Source organism: Anas acuta, chromosome 1, assembly GCF_963932015.1.
Source record: "Anas acuta chromosome 1, bAnaAcu1.1, whole genome shotgun sequence".
Lineage (NCBI taxonomy): Eukaryota > Metazoa > Chordata > Aves > Anseriformes > Anatidae > Anas > Anas acuta.
The window spans coordinates 76,144,272-76,167,784 of NC_088979.1; the positions used below are offsets into that span (position 1 = coordinate 76,144,272).

The window sequence follows — 23,513 nt, forward strand, 5'->3', positions numbered from 1 at the left end:
TTGTGAATCTCCCTGACAAGATTGTCAGATAATTATAATAATCAAAGAGATGATTCTTATCTACTGAAGACAGATACATACAGATGGACAAAGTCTGAAGTCTTAATCTTGCTTTGGCATTTCAGAAGCACCTCTTACCTTTGTAGTGTAACAAATGCAGTTGTAAGGAATCTCAGTACAGTTATATTTATTAACACTTTGCATGAGTCACTATTTCAAAATGCCTTATGCTCTACTTAAAACCATATTGCCATTCATTTCCTTTGAACATTTTGCTAAGTGCTCCTAAAACTTTAAAGCCTTGGGGAAAAAGATGTAGGAGAGAGCCGGAACACTTACACTTTCAACAATGAGGCATACAAAGATCTGTTCCTCTTCTTCCCCATTCAGATTCATGAAATGTGAAAACCACCAGCAAAACAACCTTTTACTTAACGTAACACCATCCTTAAAATTTTAGAAGTATAAATTCCATTTCCCACAGAAAATGCAACATATCCCCAGTGAGTGCACACAGCACAAAGGGCAATAGCATAGCACAAAGATAACGATTTAAAGTCCCAACTTCAGCCATGTAAGAGAGCAATAAAGCCAATACAATCGGATAATGTATGCAATTTTTGAATTAACTCAGTTTGCAACAGATTTTCTTTAAATAGAATGTACTGTTCTGTGCCTCTTTAATCCTAATTTTTTTCCTTTTATCAAGTGTGGCAAAACAGAAGGCATAGCACCAGTGAAGCACATGAATTAGGGAGAGGACTGAAGCTTGCTTTATTTCCTATATACAAGCTGCTCGCACCAGGAGTTTCACAGCCTCTGGCCCCTGCCAGTGGGACTGGTACAGGGGCAAGGAGGTGCTGTGGGGCAGGAGGGTGCTCAGGCTGCAGCCCCCTGCAGACATAACAGCAGCAGGGTCTCCTCTGCAGCACCCATCATTCTCTCTGATCAACACTTTGCCCTTTTCCTTTCATTTTTCCTGCTAGGCTTAGGCTCCATTTATAGCTAGGTCAGGGAGAGAGTGGGACCGAGGACATCTCATCATAGACTTCAGGCCACGATACAAGCTCCCGCCACCCTGCTTTCCCAGGCAGTCACTTGTTTCCACGGCACGTGAAGCCCACGCCTGAATAAAGCCACAAGAAGGAGGCAGAGGCACAGAATAAAGATGTCCATCACAGCAAAGAGCAACCTTCACGTCCTCAGCCTAAACAAACTGATGGGGGAAAACTTGGGTTAAACATCAGGGCAGCAAAAGTGTAGCTTAAGCTAAAAGATCATGTTGCCCCAAGAATATATTCAGGCTGATAGAAAAGATAACTATCAGTCATGGAGTTCTGGAAGGAGTACATTGAAGACAAGCTACTTCTGAGGCAGAGCTCAACATGTTTATTTAAGGGATTATGCACTGCTCTTTGCATCAGTAAGGGGCAGAAATCCATGGCCCACGAGTCCCCTCCCCCCAGTCTCACATTCCTAGATATTGGTCAAATGGAATTTTGCTAAACTTTCCAAATATTTTCCTTCCAAAGAAATCACTTTCAGGCTTTGAGTAAATATGAAGAATTTCAGCCTCAAAGACCAATGCTCTTTATATAAGACACTATTACATCAAAACAAAATGAATAGGCTTCTTTGAAACCTTTGGGAAAAGGATCAGGCCTCTAACTTGCCAAACATGAGTAATAATTGCACTCGCTTGTTTCCAGAGCCCTTTTACTGTTTGCTATTGCCATCCTTTCTGAGGACGAACCAGATTCTCAGGGGAGCAATAATTAATAGACTCAGTCAAGAGATCATTTCCTCTGGTCCCTCCGCAGTGCTAAACAGCCTAAGTCTCCAGGAAATAGAGTAAAGTGCGAGCACTAAAAAGAATGCAAGTCTGCTGCAACCAGGAGGAAGATGTGCACCGAAGCAATGGGTGACATGCAAATGTTAAAAGAAACTCAAGAAAAAGCTATTCTCCTCCCTACTCCCGTACTGTTACCCTCGATGCTCAAGTTATTAAGATTGGAAGTACATGTTTCTGTGGTCATTTAAGAAGTAACTTACATACATTTATGAGGGTATAACCCAATGAGAACTGTTTGTGAGCCAGAAACCACCAAACACTCCCAATACATATAAAAACATGGGGCCTAAGAAGCAGCCTGTAGAATCGTGGCTGGCTCTCCCCATCACAACATCAAGTGGCAGGTAGAGTTTTGGTCTTGTAGCAGGGAAGAGGCACAAAAGCGTTAGAAGAAGACACTAGAAAACAGGCTGTCAAAATAATTACACGACCTGAAACCTTCTGGATAAATCATTTTCATGCATCAGATCCAGCCTACATGCTGTAAAAGGGGCATCCTTCTGCAAGCATAGCTGTGAGCAAGTGCGTCAATGCTATTACCAGAAGTTGCTTGCTTTATTTATACTTATATCTTAGCTTTTTATTTTTTTAATCCACAAAGGTATATTTTTCATTTACAGAACTCATGCAACTACTTATCCTGCTATCAAAAGTCCAAATTTTCATTATTTTTATTGAAAGACAAAAGTTACCAGTGAAAAGAGAAGTGTTTCAAGGAACAGTATTTTAGGGATGGAATTAACCAAGACTCACAGGTGAGCTGCCAGTTAACACTGAAAATTTTGCCACAGCCAGAAGTCACCACTATGTCAGGGAATCCAACCTTGCATTAGAATGCAGCAAGGAGCTCTTGTGTTTACAAAACACAAGAAATCCCCGCTCATAAAGAGAAAGTTTCCAAACGGATAGCCAAATGCGATTTCAGCAAGTTAACTTAAGTATCTTCTAGCAAAAGAGACAAGCTTTCTGTTACACCCTCAAGAGACAAACACGTGATTGATCCCCCCTCTGTCCTAAGTGGTGGCTATGCCACTGACATTTAAAGACTAACAAGAATAGGGTGCCTGGTCATCTTGTTGACAACCTCAAGTGAAACACTACCAGTGGAGAAATAACAGAACAGCATATGCAAACACAGTACTAAAATGCATACAAATATGTAACCAATACGTTGTAATCTATGTGTGTATATATATACCCCCCACACACACAAAAGACATAAGACAGAGACATTATGATATTGTGATTATGAGATTCTCTTTTCCTAAATCAATTTCTTCTTCTGAGCACAGCTCCTGGCTAAGGCAGTGGGAAGGTACGTCTGCTTTCTGGCTTGGCCTTCACTCACGTGGCTGTGTCAGCAGGCTTGTTTATAGGCCAGGAAGATTTATGTGAATTTCTAACTCAATCTCTGAGCGCTGCTCTTCAGTTACATTGAGGGAACAAAGCTGCAGCTGAAGCTGGGAGCTAGCAGCCTCCAGGACTAATGAAAACAAAGCCCCTGGTCATTAGTTGAGATGTCTGTTGAAAGGACTCTGGATTCACCAACTACTCGTAAGTGGAATAGATCTCCTTCAGCCCTTTTTTTTTTTTTTTTTTGTCTCAGCACAATTTCTCTACAATGAGCTCTAAGGCATTAGATCAGCCCAGAACGTGCATCAAGCAGTGGTGCAGGGCAGCCAAAGAGCTGGTGGTCCTGCAGCAGCTTGAATAACTGTAACAGGGTGACAGGCAAAAACAAACATTTGTTTTCCTACTTTTGCTTCACCCAGAGACACTCTGAGGACATTAAGAGAAAGCTTGCATAAAATTAACTTTGTCTGATCAACGCGATCAAAAATGGCTGTTTCTTATCTGCTTATTAACCAGGCCTGGTTGAGAAATTGCTCTTTGCAGTTCAACATTTGTCTAAATACCTAAAAACATACTGTGATGAGTCACAGCATTTGTTGTTGCCTTCCTCTGGTCACCCTGCTTAAGTTGCACTCACACGTACTTTAAAATGGATCTACAAAGATAGCTAGAGGCGAGTTCAGGTGGAATCAGAAAGCGAGTATGAATAGCAAGACATTAATTCCTCATAATTCCATTAACTGCAGGTACTTATCCCAGAATAAATGTGACCTCCTCTTCTGTCCCTTGCTTTTGCATGCTTAATAGATCACCATCAATCCTACTCATTTAACAGAAATGTGAATAGTATTACCACTAGCTGAAAAATAAAGTTTCACGACAGAAAACAGCAAGATGAGTCACCAAAACAAGATGACTTGCTAGAACCAAGGACATACACACTTCCAATGCTGTTACCTCTGAATGTACCAAAACACATTAAGCACTACAAAGAAAGTTAAGTACAAGTTCTGCTTCAACAGATCATAAGTTTGTTTTTTAATAAAAACCATGGAAATGATGTGCTTGAAAAAAAAAAAAAAAAGGAGGAGGGGCAGCATAAAGGTTACTCTGAGAAACTTATCTGCTTGCTTAAGCAGGACACACTGTTTCTGATTTTTAGTTAACCAAAATAGCTCTAAAATTACAGGGTGTGTTTCAGATCAACAGTTTGCTCTAAAGTGTTCAACTCCACCTGTGCGCTGACTACCTGAAAGTATTGATTTGCTTTTTAAAACAAGTAACATAACACACTTTAATGATGTTCTCTGTAGTATATAATACACTGAGGTATCAGTTCATACAAAAATAACTCCAGTTTTGCAGTATAGATTGTCAATGATTTTAAAGGAAACTTATAGGACATACTGTTTAAATAAAATCAAGAAGGGAAACATGATCAAAAAAAAAATGCATCCTAAGAGAATTACTGAATTATTCTAAAACATATAGATAAAAGGCATTTGATAAAAACACATTTTTCAGTTGTAATAATTATATGGGACATAACAGTGTAAAAGGCACTCTAAGTTAGGAAAAAAGACTAATAACTGTACAATTTGAGTTTTCATCAAGACATAAGTTACTGGCTGAGACGCTTGCAAAAACATTGCCTCCCATTACCCTCACAAAAAAAAAAAAAAAAATAAATTCAAAATTGACCTGAGACTGCACAAAATCTAAAACAAACCTCAGCAGTACAAGTTAACCCAATAACTTCTAGCAGATGATTCAGATGTCTGCGTGGAAGATATACCACATCCGACTTCTTGTACTGGAGCTGGGGGTGCACACAGGGGCACACAGGAGAGAATGATGCAACATTAAAGAGAACACATATAAATGGAAATGGAAAGAGGAAATGGATGAAAACCTACTTTAAACAAAGACCACATGAGTAATCCTAAAAATACTGAAACCATTCTTGCCCTTGTTAAACAGCCACGTGAATGCCTGGATTTTCAGAAGCAATGACTTAAATCTGCTCCCACTTAAGACGAAATGTGTTTTACTCCAGTGTACTATGAGCAAACTTACAGCATTTGAGAAAATTTCAATCAGAGCATTTATAACAAACTGTAAACAACACATTAATCCTTGTAACAGGAAAACTTGACACAGACCAGCCTGGTGCCCTGAGGAAAAGAACAGTGGCAGATCAAACACCAAACATCTCACTCACATGAGAGTGATCAACACCATGCGATGCCAATCCATACAAGGAAAGGGAAAAAAAGGAAAAGGCAGGGAGAGGGAATCATTTGTATTTCAGTCTTCTACATCTTTGCAGCTGAAACCATCCATCACCAGTGAATTTGAAGGGTTCGAAACAGAGCCCCAACTTGCAAAATAACACCAGAAAAAAAAAAAAGTTCTTTTAGCAAAATGCATGCTATAATTTTCAAAACCTCACAAAGTAAATAATTATTGTGCTGTATTTATTTTAATGAAGATGTAGTGCAGGCTAGAAAACTGATGAAAAGTAAAATACTTCATCAGAAATAACATAGGATCGGTTGGGCTGATGATGCACAGTTTTTATGAAATGGCTGTGGATGGCCTACAGAAGATCTGTATTTCACAATGGTTCATTTTCTCATTTTCTTGTTAGAGAATTTAAGAGACCTTTAAAAAAAAAAAAAAAGCTATAAACAAAAAGCCATCCTCAGAAAGACGTTACTAAAGGAAAGGAATTCAACGATGTTTCTGCAGATGGAATTCCTTTTTCAGGCATGAATTCTACAATGATTTAAACAACTGGCACAAAATAGGCCAAAAGAAAGATATATGTAAACTCTGCTTAATGTTACATGTGAATTAAGGTAAAAGGTACCATATTTACAGACAGAGATAAACTGTAAGGGCTTCCTGGCAGTATTATTTCTTGCCAAACACTTTGGGGTTACGCATAGGGACAGAAAACAAAAAAAATGCTTGCTACTCATCAGATGTTCTCTCTGTGTTTATTTCAATTACTCTCTATTTACTCTATGAAGAGAAATATTGCCCTTTACCTTTTTCAGCCCTGCAGAGAGAAAAAGGAGTTGCAACGACATACGCAAGCATTTCTCTGCAGTTACAATTACTGGGTATTTTGTACTGGCAAATGGACCAGAGCCTCAGGCTTTGGCTGGCTAAATTTACAGGACCAGATACTAGAAAAGGCCTCTTTTGAAATCCAGCTGAAATACCAAAGTGCCATTTTATGCCATCACTTCACAGAAGAACATGTTTGAACACCACTGTGCCATATTTAAAGTAACAAAGATGGGTCCTGCACACCTGGACTTGAGAAAGCCTGCACCAATACAAATACAGAATTAGATCATTTGAAGGCCTAATGGCAACGCGTAAATGAAAACTGATGCAAAATGGTGTGACACAGTATGGGAATGGCCCAAGTTCAATCCAATGCAGGAAGGGCTGCAGTCTTGACTCCAGCTCAGTCTCATTTACAGTCTAGCAGGTACACTGTGACATCTTTAATTTATAACCAAAGTACCATCCCAGCACTGAAGGATTTAAATACCCTCCAGCTACTATACATGTATAGTCCTATAGCTACTAGATAGCTACTATAGTCCTCTCCAGAAGCTCAGTATATGGTTCTGTTCATCACAAGCACCAATGACAAAGTCTCCAGGTTTGTGCAGAAAGACTCAATAAATGGAGATTCCCAAATTTCCCCTACCAAGAAAGGCTTTCAAAAGATCACAGAGCCATCAGATAATTAAAATATTGCAAGGACCACTTCTGATGCCATGAACCACCTTTACTTGGATGATTATTTGCCCTTAGTAAACTCACAACAGGGAAAATTTCCCCCAAGAAAATAATCAGCCAGAAAGTAATTGCCATCTGATCAGCAATCAGAAAGGACAACAGCACCTTTTCTGTAAGTAAACGTAACCAACTCACACTCTCTTTGGTAAATTCGGTAACAAAAGCATTTGACAAGGTAATATGCAGTTACAGAGGACTGCATAGTTTGCTTTTCTTTAGCCTTTTTCTCTTCTGTGATTCTGACAGAGATTAACTCTCCTCATTGCAATATTTTTATCATCTTAAATTCCCCATAAATACAGAATTTGATACTGCTTCACACGGACTGTGTGATCACGTGTGGAAAACGATGACTAAAACACAGATACATTCTGCAAGAAGGTAGGAAAGGTGGCAATCAAGTTGTCAGCTTTGCATCTCAGTCTGTTTTCCTGTGCTCACAGACTGAATTTCAGATTTATGTGTATTTAAAATCAGACCTCTTGAATACACTTCAGGACAAGGACATGCAGAAAAACTGCATACACATTTATACTGACTCATGGGGCCACATGACCCTGCATGGCAGCAGGTGAAATCTGTTGCTGTTTGCTCCTGGGTAGCTCAGGCTTCTATACTTAGTTGCACCCAGGGGTGTTTTAGGTTGGCTATTAGGAAGAACTTCTTTACTGCGTGGGTTGTTAGGCATTGGAATGGGCTGCCCAGGGAAGTGGTGGAGTCACCATCCCTGGAGGTCTTCAAAAGACGTTTAGATGTTGAACTTAGTGATGTGGTTTAGTTGAGGACTTGTTAGTGTTAGGTCAGAGGTTGGACTTGATGATCTTGAGGTCTCTTCCAACCTAGACAATTCTGTGATTCTGTGATTCCTGGCAGCGAGCGGGGCGATGCCCAGCCATCACGTGGGGCTGTGCTGCAGCCTCTGCTGCCCCTCCAGCAGTTACCCCAGCAGGCAGCATCCACACAGCTCCACACTGAGTGTTGGGGGCCCAGCTAGGAAGAGCATCTCTTCTTCCTGAGCTTTTAGTGGAAGGAAGTATGGAATCCAGCTGCTGCACCCCAGGAGACCCCCATCCCACAGTAAGAAGCCGAGCCACGCTCCCTCTCCCCAACCACCTGTTTGCACCCATTCATCCACGTGTGCTCAGATGCTGGAACAGGGCACAGGGCACACACACGAGGCTGAAAGCACACCCAAGGCAAGCACTCCAACAGGCATCTGGGAGAGGAAGTGGCCAGCTCATCATGGGGTTCCCAATCGCTCAGAGAGATCTCTGCTCGCAGATCAACATCTCCTGCACTCTGCCACAAGTTCCCCAGTACCATGCTCTGCGCTAAAACATTAAAAAACATATATATTTCCCGGGGATGGGGACTATTTCCAAAATGCAGTATGTGCAGCTGACATTAAAGTGATACATAATCATGGTATGCAAATATAAACGACAGACTGAAATGATATGAACAGCTTAGTTCAGAGGAAAAAAGGAAACATCTAAGGGCAGAGGACCAATAAAAGGATGTTTTACCCAGAGGGTCACTGGAATGCGAGACAATTTGCCAAGGGAAGCAGCGGGTGTGGCTTCTGGTTCAGGACCAACATCTGGTTCAGGACCCATGACACATTTCAGCAAGGCAAGGACTGGGCTGCTAGTACCCACGGTTTCCCTCCTGCACAAGCTGGAGTTTGCTTTGTCTTCGTTCTCACAGACAGTACTACGTACCCTGTTCATTCAGGACCCCACCCGGACTGCTTAAAGATATTTTCAAGTTTTTAAGCAGGCTTAATATCTGTCTATCAAGCAATCATCCTCAGATGCTTTTCCACAGCTTGTGTTAAAACAAAGTGCTTTGCAAGGCTCAGGATTTTTATTAATAGGATCAGACTGGAAAAAATACCGTAATCGACTCAAATGAGAAGAATTTCAGCCTGCAATGATACTGCATCTGTATGCCAAGTCATGTACAGATGAGTGTAACAGGAGCTCTTACAAACTGTTGGGAAAAGGGAGAAAATAATCAACATTAAATGCCACCTAATTTATGCCTCTAAATCAAATCTGACAACCTAGACAACACAAATCTTTCTAAATATGTAAATCTTTGCCAATATTATACACTTATCAGCACCAAGAAAAAATTAACTGTAAGTTTCAGGAGATACAGACACTCAGGCCAAAGTTTGGATGCTACAGATCTGTGCCTATTGGCATTCTCAGCCCTGCAGGATACTTGATATAAAAAATATTTAAAATATATATATATAAGAAAAATAAAAAACTGTTCACATACAGTAAACAGACACTAAAGACTGGCTATAATCCAGGGGAAATACACTCTACAATACTGTCATAAAATCACAGGATCATCTACCATCATGGCAGCACAGCAAAGATGGTTGATAATCAGATGCAGGGAAATCAATATACAAAAAAAGTATAGAATGTTATTTAAAAGTAACCAACTGATGAAATAACAAACAGATTCCAGCATCATTTTCAAAGATTCATTCAGCTGCTTCAAAAATGTAAGGCAGTCAACTACGAAATAAGAGCAGACCATTGTGCAGGTAGTTATAATTAGCACTTGCTCTCCCCATATACCTGAGGTCACTATCACCTGGACAGACCCAAACTTTACTTATGTTGCTGAAGGCAACTGAACACTGCACTACAGTCTACTTAAGTACCATTGTAATACTCGATTTCTCATTAGCAGTTCCTAACACTTTTTGATTTAGTAGGGGATATATTCAGGAAATCCTTTCAACTGTGCACTGTCGATAACGTCTCAGATAGTAATCATTAGAAAGAAAAACATGACTTATTTTTCTTTTTGAGTCAGCCATTCCTGACAAGACCCAGGCGTCTCCCAAGGGAGCATTCAGATTTGACACCCCCTTAGAGAAAGTAAATGTGAACCACATAGCCTCATCAGCCAGGGCTTGCTGCAGAAAGGTTTTCAGGTTCTTTTTGTGAGTAATACAATGCATGCACACCTCCTTTATTCCCTAGACAAGAACAAGACATTTCACTTCATAGAGTGAAATGGCTTTCTGCATTCTCAAATATCATAGACAGGCAGTAATAGTATGAAATTCAAACTTTGAATATCTCTTTTCCAAGCCAGTGTGAGTTCAGCTGCATTACTACTGCAGAAGCAGTCATCACCACCTTAGAATGAGAGCAGAGGCCAGCACCCTCACAGCTCCACCACTCAGTGAGGAACAGAAGTAACTGGAACATGAGGGAAAGAAGCTCAAAGGTGTACAAGACTCCATGAAGCAGGTTGTTTCTTAGGTTATACATATTTTTTGAAATTTACATTCTAAATAAACGATGTTATGAAGAGCTGTGGCTGTCACAAATACTTTACTATTTTTATGTCACTGGAGATGAACATTATTAGCAAGTCCCCTCCTTCTTCACAGTGCTATACAAAGACAATAGGGTATAAGAAGTAACTGATGGACAAAAGAAGATAAATAAAAGGAGAACCAACTATTAAAAAAAATGTGTGACCTCAGTCAACTTCCATTTATACAGTTTCACTCTTTGGGCTGAAAGAAATGTAAAAACCCATGTGTAAATTTCCTAAAGGTTCTGGGAAAAAGAACTGAAATACAAAACTTTAGTCTGGGAGGGAAATACCGACCCCTCAGAGTCTAAAGTTTTTACTTTAAGGGTAGTTCTGTATCAGACCACCTTCACATCTGAGTGTCTCCTAAAGATAAGCACGAGTTTCCACACACCAGCTCTTTTAGGAAGAGAAGCCTTACCATGTAAAAGTGCCCTGTTCAAAATCACCAAAAAAGGACATGACAGAGACTGAAATTCTCAGTCCTCCTCTTGCACTTCATCTGCATGGCTGTCTCTCCTTCCACAATGGCACAAGTTGCTGGGTTTGGCCACAGGTGACCTTGCTGCTCTCACAGATTCCCTCAGTGTCATGAGGATGAAATCTCATTCATGCAGCTTTCTGAAGGACTACTGCTCTGGTTGGTTATATCCCCTTGGAGAGAGGTGTAATTGGTGTAAATTACACCAGGGAAGTGCACAGCCATATCAAAGCCAAAGGACCCTGCGTCTCTCTGAATAAAAACCCCAAAGCTCAAGTCTCACATACAAAGATGCTGTTTAATAGAAGTAAGTGCTATTGCAAGAGCTGTAACCGTGCTGCAGTGATGGATGATACTCGATAAGAACAGGCAGAGAAATCAAATGAAAGGGCAGCTTCACTGTCTGCCAGTACTAGGGACGGACACTTTCTCTGTGCTTCAGGACACCTCTGTCCCCTGTACGTGGGGACAGACTAACAGGGCCACATCAGCACAGCTCTGCATCTGACCTAATGCCTAACAGCTTGGCAAATGCAACCTGCATTGGTCCCCATCTGTTCTCCCACATACACAATAGAAAGGCAATTTATATACAAGTATGCATGGAGAGCCCTGGGAATACATTAAGAGTTCAAAAACTGTAAAAATACATATATGTATCAGAACCTGAATTGAAGTTTACTTTTTAGAACTTCCTAAAAGCCTGTGATGCACATGAGAGCTCTGTGTCTTCTCCTCTCATCCCTACTGCTTGATGTTAACTCTCTGCCACTTTGCACGGTTGATAGAAGCTGGCTGGAGCTACTTCAGAGTCCATCAATCCCAGTCAAAGCTTGGCCTTGGTGTCCTCTGCTGAGTGACCAATAGCACTCATTTCCTATGTTTATATATGTTCTTTAGAGATTAGCAATAAAGCACTTACAAATGATTACACTTTTACGTGAATCATCCCTGTCAATGAGAATTTCACCCAAATGAAGAGCAAAGGATTAGGCTCAACAGTGATCACAAATAATATTCCTCCAGCAAAAAGCCCCACACAAACGTAGTCAGTGTAAGTCCCTGACAAATTAAATCTGAGAGTGGGATGCCAGAAATTTGAACATTTAATCATTCCTCTTCTGCGAACTGCCTCTTCTGTAACTTGCTTATCTGATCAAGATGGAAGCGTTCTTCACAGTTCCCTAATTTGAAAAACACCTACAGAGCGATTTAATTTATTTTTTTTTTTGAACCAGTTACCACTGCCTTTGAGTACTCGAGTATTAGAAAATAATGCAGCTGCCTCCTACGAAGCAGAGACATTTAGCTTCTGGTGGGTTCTTGCCCACCAGACTCATTTTGAGTTTGATGGGTCCTACTTTGATGTCGAGTACAGGCCGAGTCCCACGGCCTCACCAAGACCAACCACATGAGTACGGCGCAGTTGGCCTGCACAGGCACTGTTGGCCTCCTGGCCTGCTTTTCTTGCACAGCTTCCCTTGGGGGACCTGTGGGGAACAGAGGGGAATCAAGCAAATGGCTTTGGTGATGGGATCTCGCTCACAGCAGCCCTTTTCTGGAAGGGCCACCCAGCTTCTTCTCGTAATGTCAGTGGTGGGAGAGAATCTGGGATGCTCCAAAGAAAGAAAACAGCTGGGAACAGCCTGCAACCACGAGGACAACTTGTGCAGTCTCAAGCCAGATCCCCAAGGACCCAAGCCAAAGGAGAGGCCAGGATCAGGCCAGACAAGGGATCCTGGCAAGTTTCATTCAGCCTTGGGGCGGCTGAGTATGTTGCTTTAAAGAAAATAAAGAAGTTGATGTAATTAGTCCTGCAAGATTAATTTCTTGAAGGATTTACTGTCACCGCTGTAATAAATGTGGTTTGCTTGTGGCACATAATTGGTGTTAAAATCGGAGTGGCTGAAAGCTCAAGTCATCAGGCAACGTGTCTTGAAATCAGAAAGGCAAGCAACTCTTTAAAAGCAGATTTTTGCAAAAAGCAACCAAATCCACAGGAGGATGTCAGCACTCGGGTCCTCCTCAAAAAGGGAGCTCTCCAGTTCTAGCTCATGGTTTCAAAGCGTCACCATCAATCTCAGTATTGAACTTAGAATTATTCTGTAAATTAATTTTGTTATAAATAACTATCACCATCACTACAATTAGACTATGGGAGGAACACGTCTATTACCTTCTTTTTACTCCCCTCTATGCTCCAGAAAGCATTCTGTGTTTCACCGCTGTCATAGTTGCCATTGCAAACTTGTTTCTTCAGTTTTCTGCATCCTTCCACCCAGACTGAGAGATTTCAGGGGGTAAAAACAAGCAGAATATCTGCCCAGCTTACCGGCAAAGGGACAACTGCACACAATGAGACAAGCCAATACCCTGAATACTACCAAAGGCAGGGAAAAATTCTCTTCCCAAAGCACTCTACGGGATGACATTCAAATTGGAGGTGACCTTAAGCCACCTCATACTCATGCCCTTCAGGGACCCAGATGTCGCCTCTCTCCAGCAAGTGGCAGAGCTCGAGCTGGCAGAAGTCCTGGTCTCCCTCTCCAAGCAAGAGCCTTGCTGCGACTCCAGATGAAGCCCTGCCATACCCTTTGGGACACAGCAGCCACTCCAAAGCCCTGCTCCTCTCCCCTTTCTTCTCTGGCGAAAGATGGACAGAGTTCCCCTGCCAGGGCAAACATCCCCTCCCTTGAGGGAAATCCCTTCTGGTAAATACTGGAAGACAAAACATGATGAAAAGATGCTATATCGAGATTCAGATAGCTATATCCAAACTAGACCATACTTGAAGCTTCCTGCTTCAGCCCACTGAGAGGTTTCTCGTGCAACCCCAGTGCTATTTTTAGTCACTTGAGTAAAAAACTACAGTTTGAATTACCAGTGGATCTCTCTAAGTACAATATTGCTTTCTGATGTTTTAGCCAAAATATGCAAAGCAGTTTTCCCTGTAGCCACTTCTAAGACTAAAGAAAAAAAATATGAATTTAGAAATTAATAGGAAGGCATCTCGTGTCAGGAAGGTGGCCATCACTCTTCACTTCATGAAGTCAGTTGAAAAATGTTCCCAGAACATTTGGAGATCTTAATATCAGTCAGATATCACAATTCCGAGAACAGCTTAAAAATCAGATTGAATTCAGCAGAGAACAGTAGATGATTAATCAGGAAGTAGAACGAATCTGGGCCTAAAAACAATCAAGTATGGCTTATGTAGGCAACATACAGCAAGAGTGAGATATTATTTAAACTTTCTACGAGTATTCATAAAAATACTACATAGAACTGAAATACTAAGGCAGATGCTTCTTTACATACCTTTATGGAAATCGTGAAATTTTAATTATCAGTCCTAAAAAGCAGAAGAACAGCCCTCCACATTAATCACTATAATTTGTTCTGTCAATAAATTAATTGCTATTAAATACTATAACACTGCATAATTTTTATTTCACAGTTATCAAAACAATCCAAGAACGTGATTTGCAGCTAGACCGTGTAATTACCCAAAGTTAACAAGAACGGCAGTAAGTTACAGTTAAGCAGCAATTACAAAGGCCTCAATCCAACAAAGCTCTAAATTCTTAGCTTATCTTCAGGTCAACAGGCAGTTGATTTCAATTAGGCTGCTCACAGACAACACCAAGCACGTGTGTGGATTATGCATAGCATCTAGGTCCATGCTCTCTAAACAAAGCAGTAACATCGCCTGCAAAATTCGCTGTCCTCTTAAGTGCTATGAATCATGTTATTATTCAAATATTAGTATATTTTTAAAAAGTAAACATACTTGATTGTAAAATAGTAGTAGTTTAAAATATTCAAAGGGTTCTTAGGAGCGTTTTCCCGCTGTCTGTAATAGGAAATGTTCTTGGATTGCTGTACAGCAGTGGTTTTTGCAATGCTGGTGACGGTCACCCGAGGCAGCTAGCCATCCTGCTTCTTGCTTTGCACGACTGCTGGCAAGAAAAGGGACTGATACCCAACGGCCAGCAGCAACGATGCGTTTGCAGCTAGCAGATGATGGTAGAGGGACAAGCGCATCCACAGGAAGCAATAAAAGTTTCAGAGCTAGCATATGACGGGGCTGTTACGGCTCTACCACGTGCCTAAACACAAACGGGGCCGTTACCCTCCTACAAGAAGATTCCTATTAATTGGATAAGGAGTTTCCCAGCAAAATCACTGCCACTACTCACACGGGATGCAAAAGTTATTTGCCTGCAGATGACCGCCTTGGACAGCCCACCGCCACCTCTGGGAGCTGCAGCGCTACCCGGGGGGCTGAGCGATGTGCGGGTGTGCCGGCACCCCAAAAGACGTTACCAAAACGAAAAAAAAAAAGGCAGAAAACCCACAACCCGCTAGGACTCTGGGCTGCAGACACGAGGTTTAAGGGACGACAGAGTCAAGGCGAGAGCCCCGTTTAGGGCACCGGGGGAGCGTAGTGCTCGGGGCGGCCCGGAGGAGCCGGGACCCGCCGGGGGGGCTGCTGGGGGCTCCCCGGGCCCCCCGGACACTCGCCACACGCCCCGGGGCGAGCAGCGGGGTGGCCGCACAGCCCGCACGCCTTTGCCCGTCGCCGCCGGGTATTCACGAGGCGGGCAGAGGAGGCAGACGGGTGTTTGCAGGCGGCTTTCTTTTTGCCTTTTTTTTTTTTTTTTCCTCCCCCCTCTGCCCGAGCAACCGCGAAAATGCTCCTAATAAGGCCAGCAGAAAGGAAGTGGCTTCTCAGCAGCACAAGCCCCAGCGAAGGAAATAACAGCACCGGCTGCTCGCACCCCGGACCCCCCCGGATCCCCCACAGCAGGGGGGCGAGGGGCTCCGCTCCGCGCAGGGGCCAGCAGCCGCCAGCCCCCCTATAAACCCCCGATCCCCCCCAAATCCCCCCTGCCCGGCACTCACCGCGTAGCGCAGCGCCGGCTTCTCGCCGAACACCGAGTCCCCCATGGGGCCGGGGGGCGATGGGGGCGACCCGGGGGGGGCTGCTCTGTCCTCGGGGCTCCGCTCCGCTCCCCTCGGGGCTCCGGCAGCGCCCGCCCCGCTCCGCCCCGCCGCGGGAGCCGGCAGCCCCTCGGAGGAGGAGGAGGAGGAGGAGGTTGAGGAGGAGGAGGAAGAGGAGGAGGAGGAGGAGCGGTGCTTTCGGCCCTCCCGCCGCCCCGCCCGGCCGCACCTGCGGGGCTGCCCCGCCGCCACCCGCCCCAAAGCGTCCCGGCGGGCGGCCGGGCTCACCCCGAGGGCTGGGGATAACGCTGCCGGCTGGTGGTGTCTGTGGTGTGGTGTGGGCTGCCCGCCCTCCCTGTAGATGTATGCTGTGAGGTGTGGCTGGGGAGGGCTGGCTCACCACCCAGCCTTGAAAAGCGGAGCCCTGTTTCGTGGTGCGTTCGTCCCTTTACACGCGTGTGTTTGCACCGACTGGGGAAGGGGAACCCAGTCATGCACACGGTACAAATCGTCTTCTGCCCTGCTGTAATTCGCTCCGACTCGCCTCGGGAGGCTGTGGCATCTCCAGCAATGGCAGCGTTAAAAAGCTCGCTCAGAAGTGACCGAAACAGGGAGACCCATCCTAAGGGGTGGGCTAGATGCTTTCCTGAGGCCTCTTCCATCTTTTGAACCGGTTTTTCTAACACTTTGCAGAAATTTGTTTTACCAGTAACTCCCCCAGTTACCGTGAGTTCTTCCCTAAAGAAATGATGTATGTGAAATTAACGAGCTTTACTGGGTTTGACTTATCTATAAACAAAAGTAATATCATTCTTGGGGAAAACAAAAACAAACAAACAAAAAAGTTTGTGAGTGAATATTTTAGCAAAACAGCTCAGAATACACACTGGACAAAACACAGATCAGCTGAGCCAATGTTTCTGTGCTCTACTGATTATGTATGTCCAGTTATGGATCTTCTCTGGGTTTTAATTCCTATTGCAGAGGAAAACATCCTTAAGGGTTCCCATGGTTAGGGAGGTAATTCTCAGCTAACTTTGACTCAGGCAAAGCACAGAGTATCTGCGTTTACCCATAAAATCCATTTTTGTCTCTCAAGCTGTGCTAGTGCCCTTCCAGGAAAATGAGGCTGGGTAGGTATTTGAACAATTGCAGGGAATGCATCAGAAAGCAGTACCCAACAGAAATAAATGTCACATATCGAACATTTCAAATCAACAGGATCTCCAATTAGGCAGGCAAAAAAAATAAAAATAAAAAATAAAAAGAAAGAAAGAGAGAAAAAAAAAAAAAAGAAAAAAAAAAAAGAAAAAAAAAAGAGCTGAGTGTTTGCTTTCCCCTTCTGAAGTTCTGCTTTTTATTTATTTTGGGGAGATGGTTTCATCCTGACAACTCTACACACGCCCCATGCTCTGACTCCTAGTGTTCTTTTCGCTCTGCTCTGCAGCCATGGCATTTATCCACAGGAAGCAGCAGAAAGCAGACGAACAAGGTTAGGGAGAGGCAAATAGTTTTTCTACCCTCAAGCTTTATAGCATCACCACCTTTTTAGCCATACCTCCCGACAATGGTCAACACAAAAGGAAATGCTAAACATCAGAAAATGTTAGGATTAAAACACGGGGGACATATTTCAATAAACACCCCGAAGTGAAAATAATAATAATAATAAAAATAGCATATGGAGAAGAGACCAGAAATCCACAACTAGAAGATCTAGAAGAAAAAAGAAAGAAAGAAAAAAAAAAAAAAAAAAAAAAACTAGCAAAAGCAGAGATGCAGAATTTAGAAGAAACAGTGCAGTTTAGGAAAAGGCAAAAAAACTAACAGCAGGAAGATTAAGACTGTCCCAGAAGAGGCCAACTAGAGGAGAGGTTTTGCAGGCTGAACTTGTCTGCCCAGGCAATTTACTGTCACCAGGAAGGAGAGCCTGGCTCAGTGACCCTCTCCATCCCCCCGCACCCGGCCGTGTCCTGCCACTGCCTCCCCTCCCTCAGCTTCAGGGCTCGTTGCAAACTAATGCTGCAAACTGCACGTTCCTCCCGTGCAGCAGGCTGAATCAGCTCGCCGAGGGAGGAGATGAGAGCCAGAGCTGGCACAAAGGAAAGCACGAGCTTGTCTCATTGGGAGCAGGATACCGGGAGCAGAAGAGGAGTGTGCATGGAAGTACGTTTTCAACTCTGACAGGCTTTTACAGCAGCATAGCTAGGACTGAAAATAACAAGTATGCAAAGAGAAGAAATAAGTAGAACTTCATACAATGACAAGCAAAGAGTTGTGGGACAGAACTTAGCAGTTCCACAGAGGGCTGTCAACCCAGAAAGGTGCGAGTTTACGAGATGTAGGCTTTCTGTTACCACAATACAAAAAAACAGGGAGAAAATGATTTCTTAACTATTTCCATTCAGAGTATCGTATATGATTTGGTAAGTTGCAGGTATCAGAAATGTAAAAGTGCAGTTCAACATTCTTCTGCAGCTAGTAACAAATTTTAAAGCTAATTGCAGAAGGTGTTTTCAAAGGCCAGACCTTAAAACAAAATATTCCTGTATTTTCAAAGCAAGATGTGGTGGTGAGTATCAAGTTAGCTTATATTGTATTTATCATGGCCAAGGAGTCTACCTGACTTCAAATTTCACAGGATTTAAAGCGCAGCCCTGATCTGCAATGAGGAGTAACAAGCTGTGCTGTGCTACTCGGCAGCTTGTCCCCAGTTTAAGCCATTTAGTTACTAGGATTAACACGCTGATCTTTCACAGCAGTTTGAGCTAACTTTTCCCTTTCCACATTCCTTCCTTTTTCACACTGGTATATAGTCCATCCCTGGTGTTCCTTCCAAATTGCCTTCCTCCTCTGATAATGGGTACCTAATGAATGCATGCAACTCACTTTGGAAAGTGTAAACTTTCCAGTTCAGCTTCTCTTAATAGGTCATTATAAAACATATTCCTTTAAATCCTTTTCTATTGTATGAAATACTGTGATACTTTGTATGAAATACTGCGCTACTGTTTTTTTTTTTCTTTCCCATTAGTTTTCCATGACTACACTGTTGTTGTTTCTTACACTGCTTTAAGAAGCTATAGCGTATGCTTTACACCTAAAAATACAGATTACAGTAAAAACTTCACTCCTTCTTTCCTATGTATCACTTATTGTTGACAACAGAAAAAGACGAATATACAATGTTTCAAATACAATTTAGTTGCTTCCATCTGGTAAATGAGTAGGTAATTGAATATTGGTGTGCTGATCGTTGATGATGCCAGTTTTTGTTTTTCAGTATTGCTCTGCAGACCAAATGCTTTCTCCACTCTACTTGCTCTAAAACAAAAGAAACCAGCTGTACAGTGTCAGACAGCACACAAGAATGAAACTGAGGAGAAGTGACTTCTCCAAAAGGACTCCTGGAACTAGTGACTCAAGCTGTCTGATGTCACATCAGATGAGGTAGGGAAAAGTTTCCAAATCCACCCTGTTACGGGAAGGAAGCCAGCTTGGTCCTTACGGCAGAAACGGATTCGTCTCACCTACATGTATATTTAAACATCTACAGTGTGCACCTCAAGTTATCACCCAAGTCTTTCCTACTCCATGGGAAGAAGCAGAGACATCTGATGGACAGTTTACATCATTCCAAGCAGGCATCAAAAACTGATCTGATAAATTGCTCCCTAGAAGCGCCTGCTGCACTCGGCTGGGAGCCCATGACAAGTAGTGCAGATGTCTGCCCTTCAGGCATCCAGTGAGAAGAAGCCCACGCTGGGAGCTGCAAGGGATGGGGTCAGCCCTTAAATCTCACTTGGGGCTTTCAGAAAAGGTCTTAACAGTCTCACCACCTTGATTGTTTTTATTCCAGAAAGCAGGGGTGACAGCACTTACCTGGTGAAAAAACAGTCCACTTCTTCAGGTGAGAAAGCTTCAAACATGCATAAAGGTCTTGTTCTGTTTGACCTTTCTAATAGCATGTGAATGCAGTTTCTACATAGAACTAGCTCCAAATCTGGAAAAGACTTGCCTCTGTGGCTGCTGAGCAAGCGCCAAGAGTGATACTGGCAGCACACTTCTTCCTTAGGGAATTAGCACTTCCCTTATTCTGGCCAAATGTTCATTCGGTCAGTTACAGTCTAAGTCTATTTCCCAAAAAGAAGAGAGAGGAAGGATGACAGACAAGTAAATCAAATACATAATCATCCATTAACAAAAACTAGAGACTAAGGAATCAAAATTTAGAGATAATACACTGCAGAAATCCATTGTTCAGAACTAACTTTTTTTGTTGTTTTGAAAAAGTACTTATTTGCTACCTATCAAAATATGTTGATAGTTTGTAACCAGTTTGTAACCAGTTTGTAACCAGTTTGTAACAGAGCCAGGGGAAACAGTACTTAATGCCTGGGAAGAATGAAGTACCATCTCACTCTAGATGCTTTTTCACAGCGGTGACATGTATCTTCTTAGACAAAGGAAATCCTATTTAAAAAGAACTCAATCACAATAATTTTCTGGATGTCTGAAACCCTGTTATATGAGATCTAATGCCCTAGAAGAGCATGACACTGTTAAGAGTTCCTAAGTCCTACAGTTGTCCAAGTGTTGCTCATACCAGCAGAGAGGAAGCTGGAGCTTTATTCCTAGGGAGTCGATACAAAGCAGCCTGTGTTCCCCAAACACAAACCCTCAGCTTGTGCTTGCACCAGGTGGTACAAGCAGAGAGGAACTGTACCCTGTGCACACCCACATCATGCTCCTGCACTCTCCGAGTCTGTAAAGCCCGAGAGAGGAAACCAGGCTCCAGATCGCTAATTCAAACCTGCAGGCTGTGTTGTGCAGAGGGGCAGGAGCAGCATTTTTTTTAGGAATGGCAACACTAAGTGTTTTAGGAAGACCCTGCCCTCCCTCCATGCTTCCCCACACTCTGCCCTTGAAGCTGCTACAGTCGCCCGATGGCACCTTCTGGGAAGCAGCGGCAGCAATGCACAGAACAGCCCCCGGGGAGGGTGACACTCAAAATAACTTGCCGCAGGATCAGAAACAGATTTTCTGGTAAGCGTTCAGCAGAAGAGATGGACAACTCACCAAGAAATCCCAAGCAAAATCCTTTCCCTGACAGAAGTGTGCTATCCAGGACACTATCAGTTAGCACTGATGGCACTGACACCAGAATTTTACTCAGGCATTTCATTCTAGTTGCTACATTCATAATTTTTTCATCTAATAATTCACTCTACTCTTTAATTTCTAAATCACAGAAGGATATTTCGTATGTGATACTGCACATTACTGCACCATCGGTTATCCGCAGTTTGGCAGAGAGATTTAATCTAAGATTCACATCTCAGAAGGATAAATTACGTTCCTTATGTTTGCACATTGTTCTCCGCCTCTTGTGTCAGTGAAAATTCATGATAACATCTTTAAATTAAAACTCCAAACTAGCAACTTGTAAATCAAATCTATGACCCTATCACATTGCATAAAATAGTTTTTCAACAAAGATTAGAATTTACTCTCAGCAGGTTGCTGTAGTTCATTCAGTTTTTAAAGCTGCAGAAGAAACTAACAGTTTTCCCTCCAACATCTTTTTTTTCTTCCCTCAAAGGCTGCAATTTAAATAAATGGGACCACTCACTGCTTCATGTGAAGATTAATGACAGAGTTTCAGACCTAATATTTTTTTATTTCTTGTTTTTCCTTGATGATGGAACAAGCTAAAAAGGCAGACAGGAATATGGTGAAAAAAATAAAGGGGGGAGGGAGGACAGGACAAAATGCTAAATGGAAGCAAACGTGACTCCTCGGTTTAGATCTTCAAAACAGCTTAAAGACCTTAAACATACAAACCAAAAATTTCAGTAAAGTCTCATCTCTGTAGATGATACACATCTGGTAAAACAGCAAGCTGGGAGATTTCTCTACTTGCTGAAAGTGGGCAGATCTCCATGTATTTCCTTCCTTGTTTATCTCCTTGCGACTCACGTTCACCATAAACTGCACCACTGGGCTGAGCTCTCACTCTCAATTACCCTTCTACCTAAAATGTGTTTTGAGAACTGCAGAGGAAGAAAAGCACAATTTTGTTCCATTACATATGACTTTTGCAGAAATTGCAGCTACACAAGAAAAATAGAAAACACTAACTTGAAACAAATCGGCTCCATATACATGACTAGCTCTCTGACTAGAAATAGAAATGCTTATCAGCAAATGACAGAAGCATGGGCTTCTAGCTAAATTTGCCATATGGATATTTAACAGGAGTTTGGGAAGGGGAACGGTTCTTTCACACACCTAAAGTTTACTCAGTATTATTTTGTGGACATTACAGTATTGGTAAAATCCATTTGGCGTGCAGAGTAATAATTAGTGAACAAACTTTCCCAAGAAGTAACGCAACTACTGTACGGTTTGTTTTAATGTCATAATTCATAAATCACTTTTACAGTGTAAAAGTAATTATTTCAAGATTGAAATAAGACCAAACCTCTTGTGACCAACAACAATAACATTCATAATGTTAACAAACCTCTTCAAATGAAGTCATTGTTTAATAGGTTTCAGGCTATATGTGAAGTGGTTACAAATGTCAAGTTTTTGGAATAGTCAATAATTTGGGGATCATGTAAGCAGATAGACTTGGCGTCTTTGAGTTCTGGATTTCAGCTGTAAATCATAGGCAGGGTATTATTCATAGCATTCACAGGAGCTGACTGAAAGAGCAAATTTTCCAGCTGATAAGGAACGTTGCTTTTCAAAATCTGACTTTCATCCGATTGAGACTAAAGCCAACATCTTAAAATTTCTTGTGAACTGCGTAAATTCTTACGCTTTTTTTGAGCCAGAAAATGACAAATCGCGAAGTACTCTGCTTGGGTACTACCACTGCAGCTGTTCTCACTGAGCCTGAGAAACCCCCCGCTTTTCTCTGAGCCCTTAGGGAGCTGCCACACAAACCACTCTGGAGTGACAGCCCCCGGGACGCACCCCAGGACATCCCAGTGCCAGGGCAGGGAGCCTGGGAAGCCAGCGAGCCAGCCTGGGAACCACTGAGGAATTAGGACATGCCACAGCCCGGTGAAGCCCTGAGGTCTTGGCACTGGCACACAGCACGGCAGGGCCATCTCTGGCCGTGCCAAGCCCTGGCAGGCAGCCTGTCCCACAGCCCGACCTACAGCCCGGGAGCCTGGAGCGGAGTAATGCCAGGCAGCCTGCATTAGGAATGGGAACATGAGATTTTGGGGATCACTGGGTCTTGGTCTGGATCACCGGACAGACTTATCCAAAGATATGCACCCTGAGTCAGCCCCAGGCCTTCTGCTGTGGGACAGCGCAGAAGGATTTTCTCACAGTCGTAAACCCAGAGACTCTGCTCAGCCTGCTTGTAACACAGGGTTAGTTTTCTCGGATTCATGAGAAGTGGATTCAAGGAGTTACAAATGAAATATTTGAAGGCCAGCAAATGGTCTCTTTCCACTGCAGCAAATTTCTATCCATTATTGCGATTAATGGCTTTTGAAACATCTGCTCTTTTGTATTTATAAAATGGAATCACATGCAATAGCCTCACACTGTGAGCTCCTCGTGGAGTCTTTTGCACTCGTATATATGGCTGTCCACCACATCAACGATAAATAATTTTATCATGTGCTCTAGCAATCACATTCACTGTCTGGTTTTGCTCTGAAGAACAGGTATGGTTGAAATTTC

General features: G+C 42.7%; 1 protein-coding gene across 5 annotated transcripts in view; it reads right to left on the minus strand.

Annotated features, from left to right (window-relative positions):
- Positions 1–23,513, minus strand: part of ARHGAP6 (Rho GTPase activating protein 6) — a 313,487-nt gene that overhangs the window by 142,814 nt on the left and 147,160 nt on the right. The window contains exon 1 of one of the 5 annotated variants that reach the window (XM_068682866.1): positions 15,768–16,105. The exons of 3 other annotated variants lie outside the window; for them this stretch is intronic. Coding sequence is in view for 1 of the 2 variants with exons in the window: in XM_068682907.1 (XP_068539008.1) it covers positions 15,768–15,812 (45 nt within the window). In the remaining variant the exon portion in view is untranslated. Of the gene's footprint in view, positions 1–15,767; positions 16,106–23,513 lie in introns of those variants that run through there. One more of the 5 variants, XM_068682907.1, reaches the window with a different exon arrangement.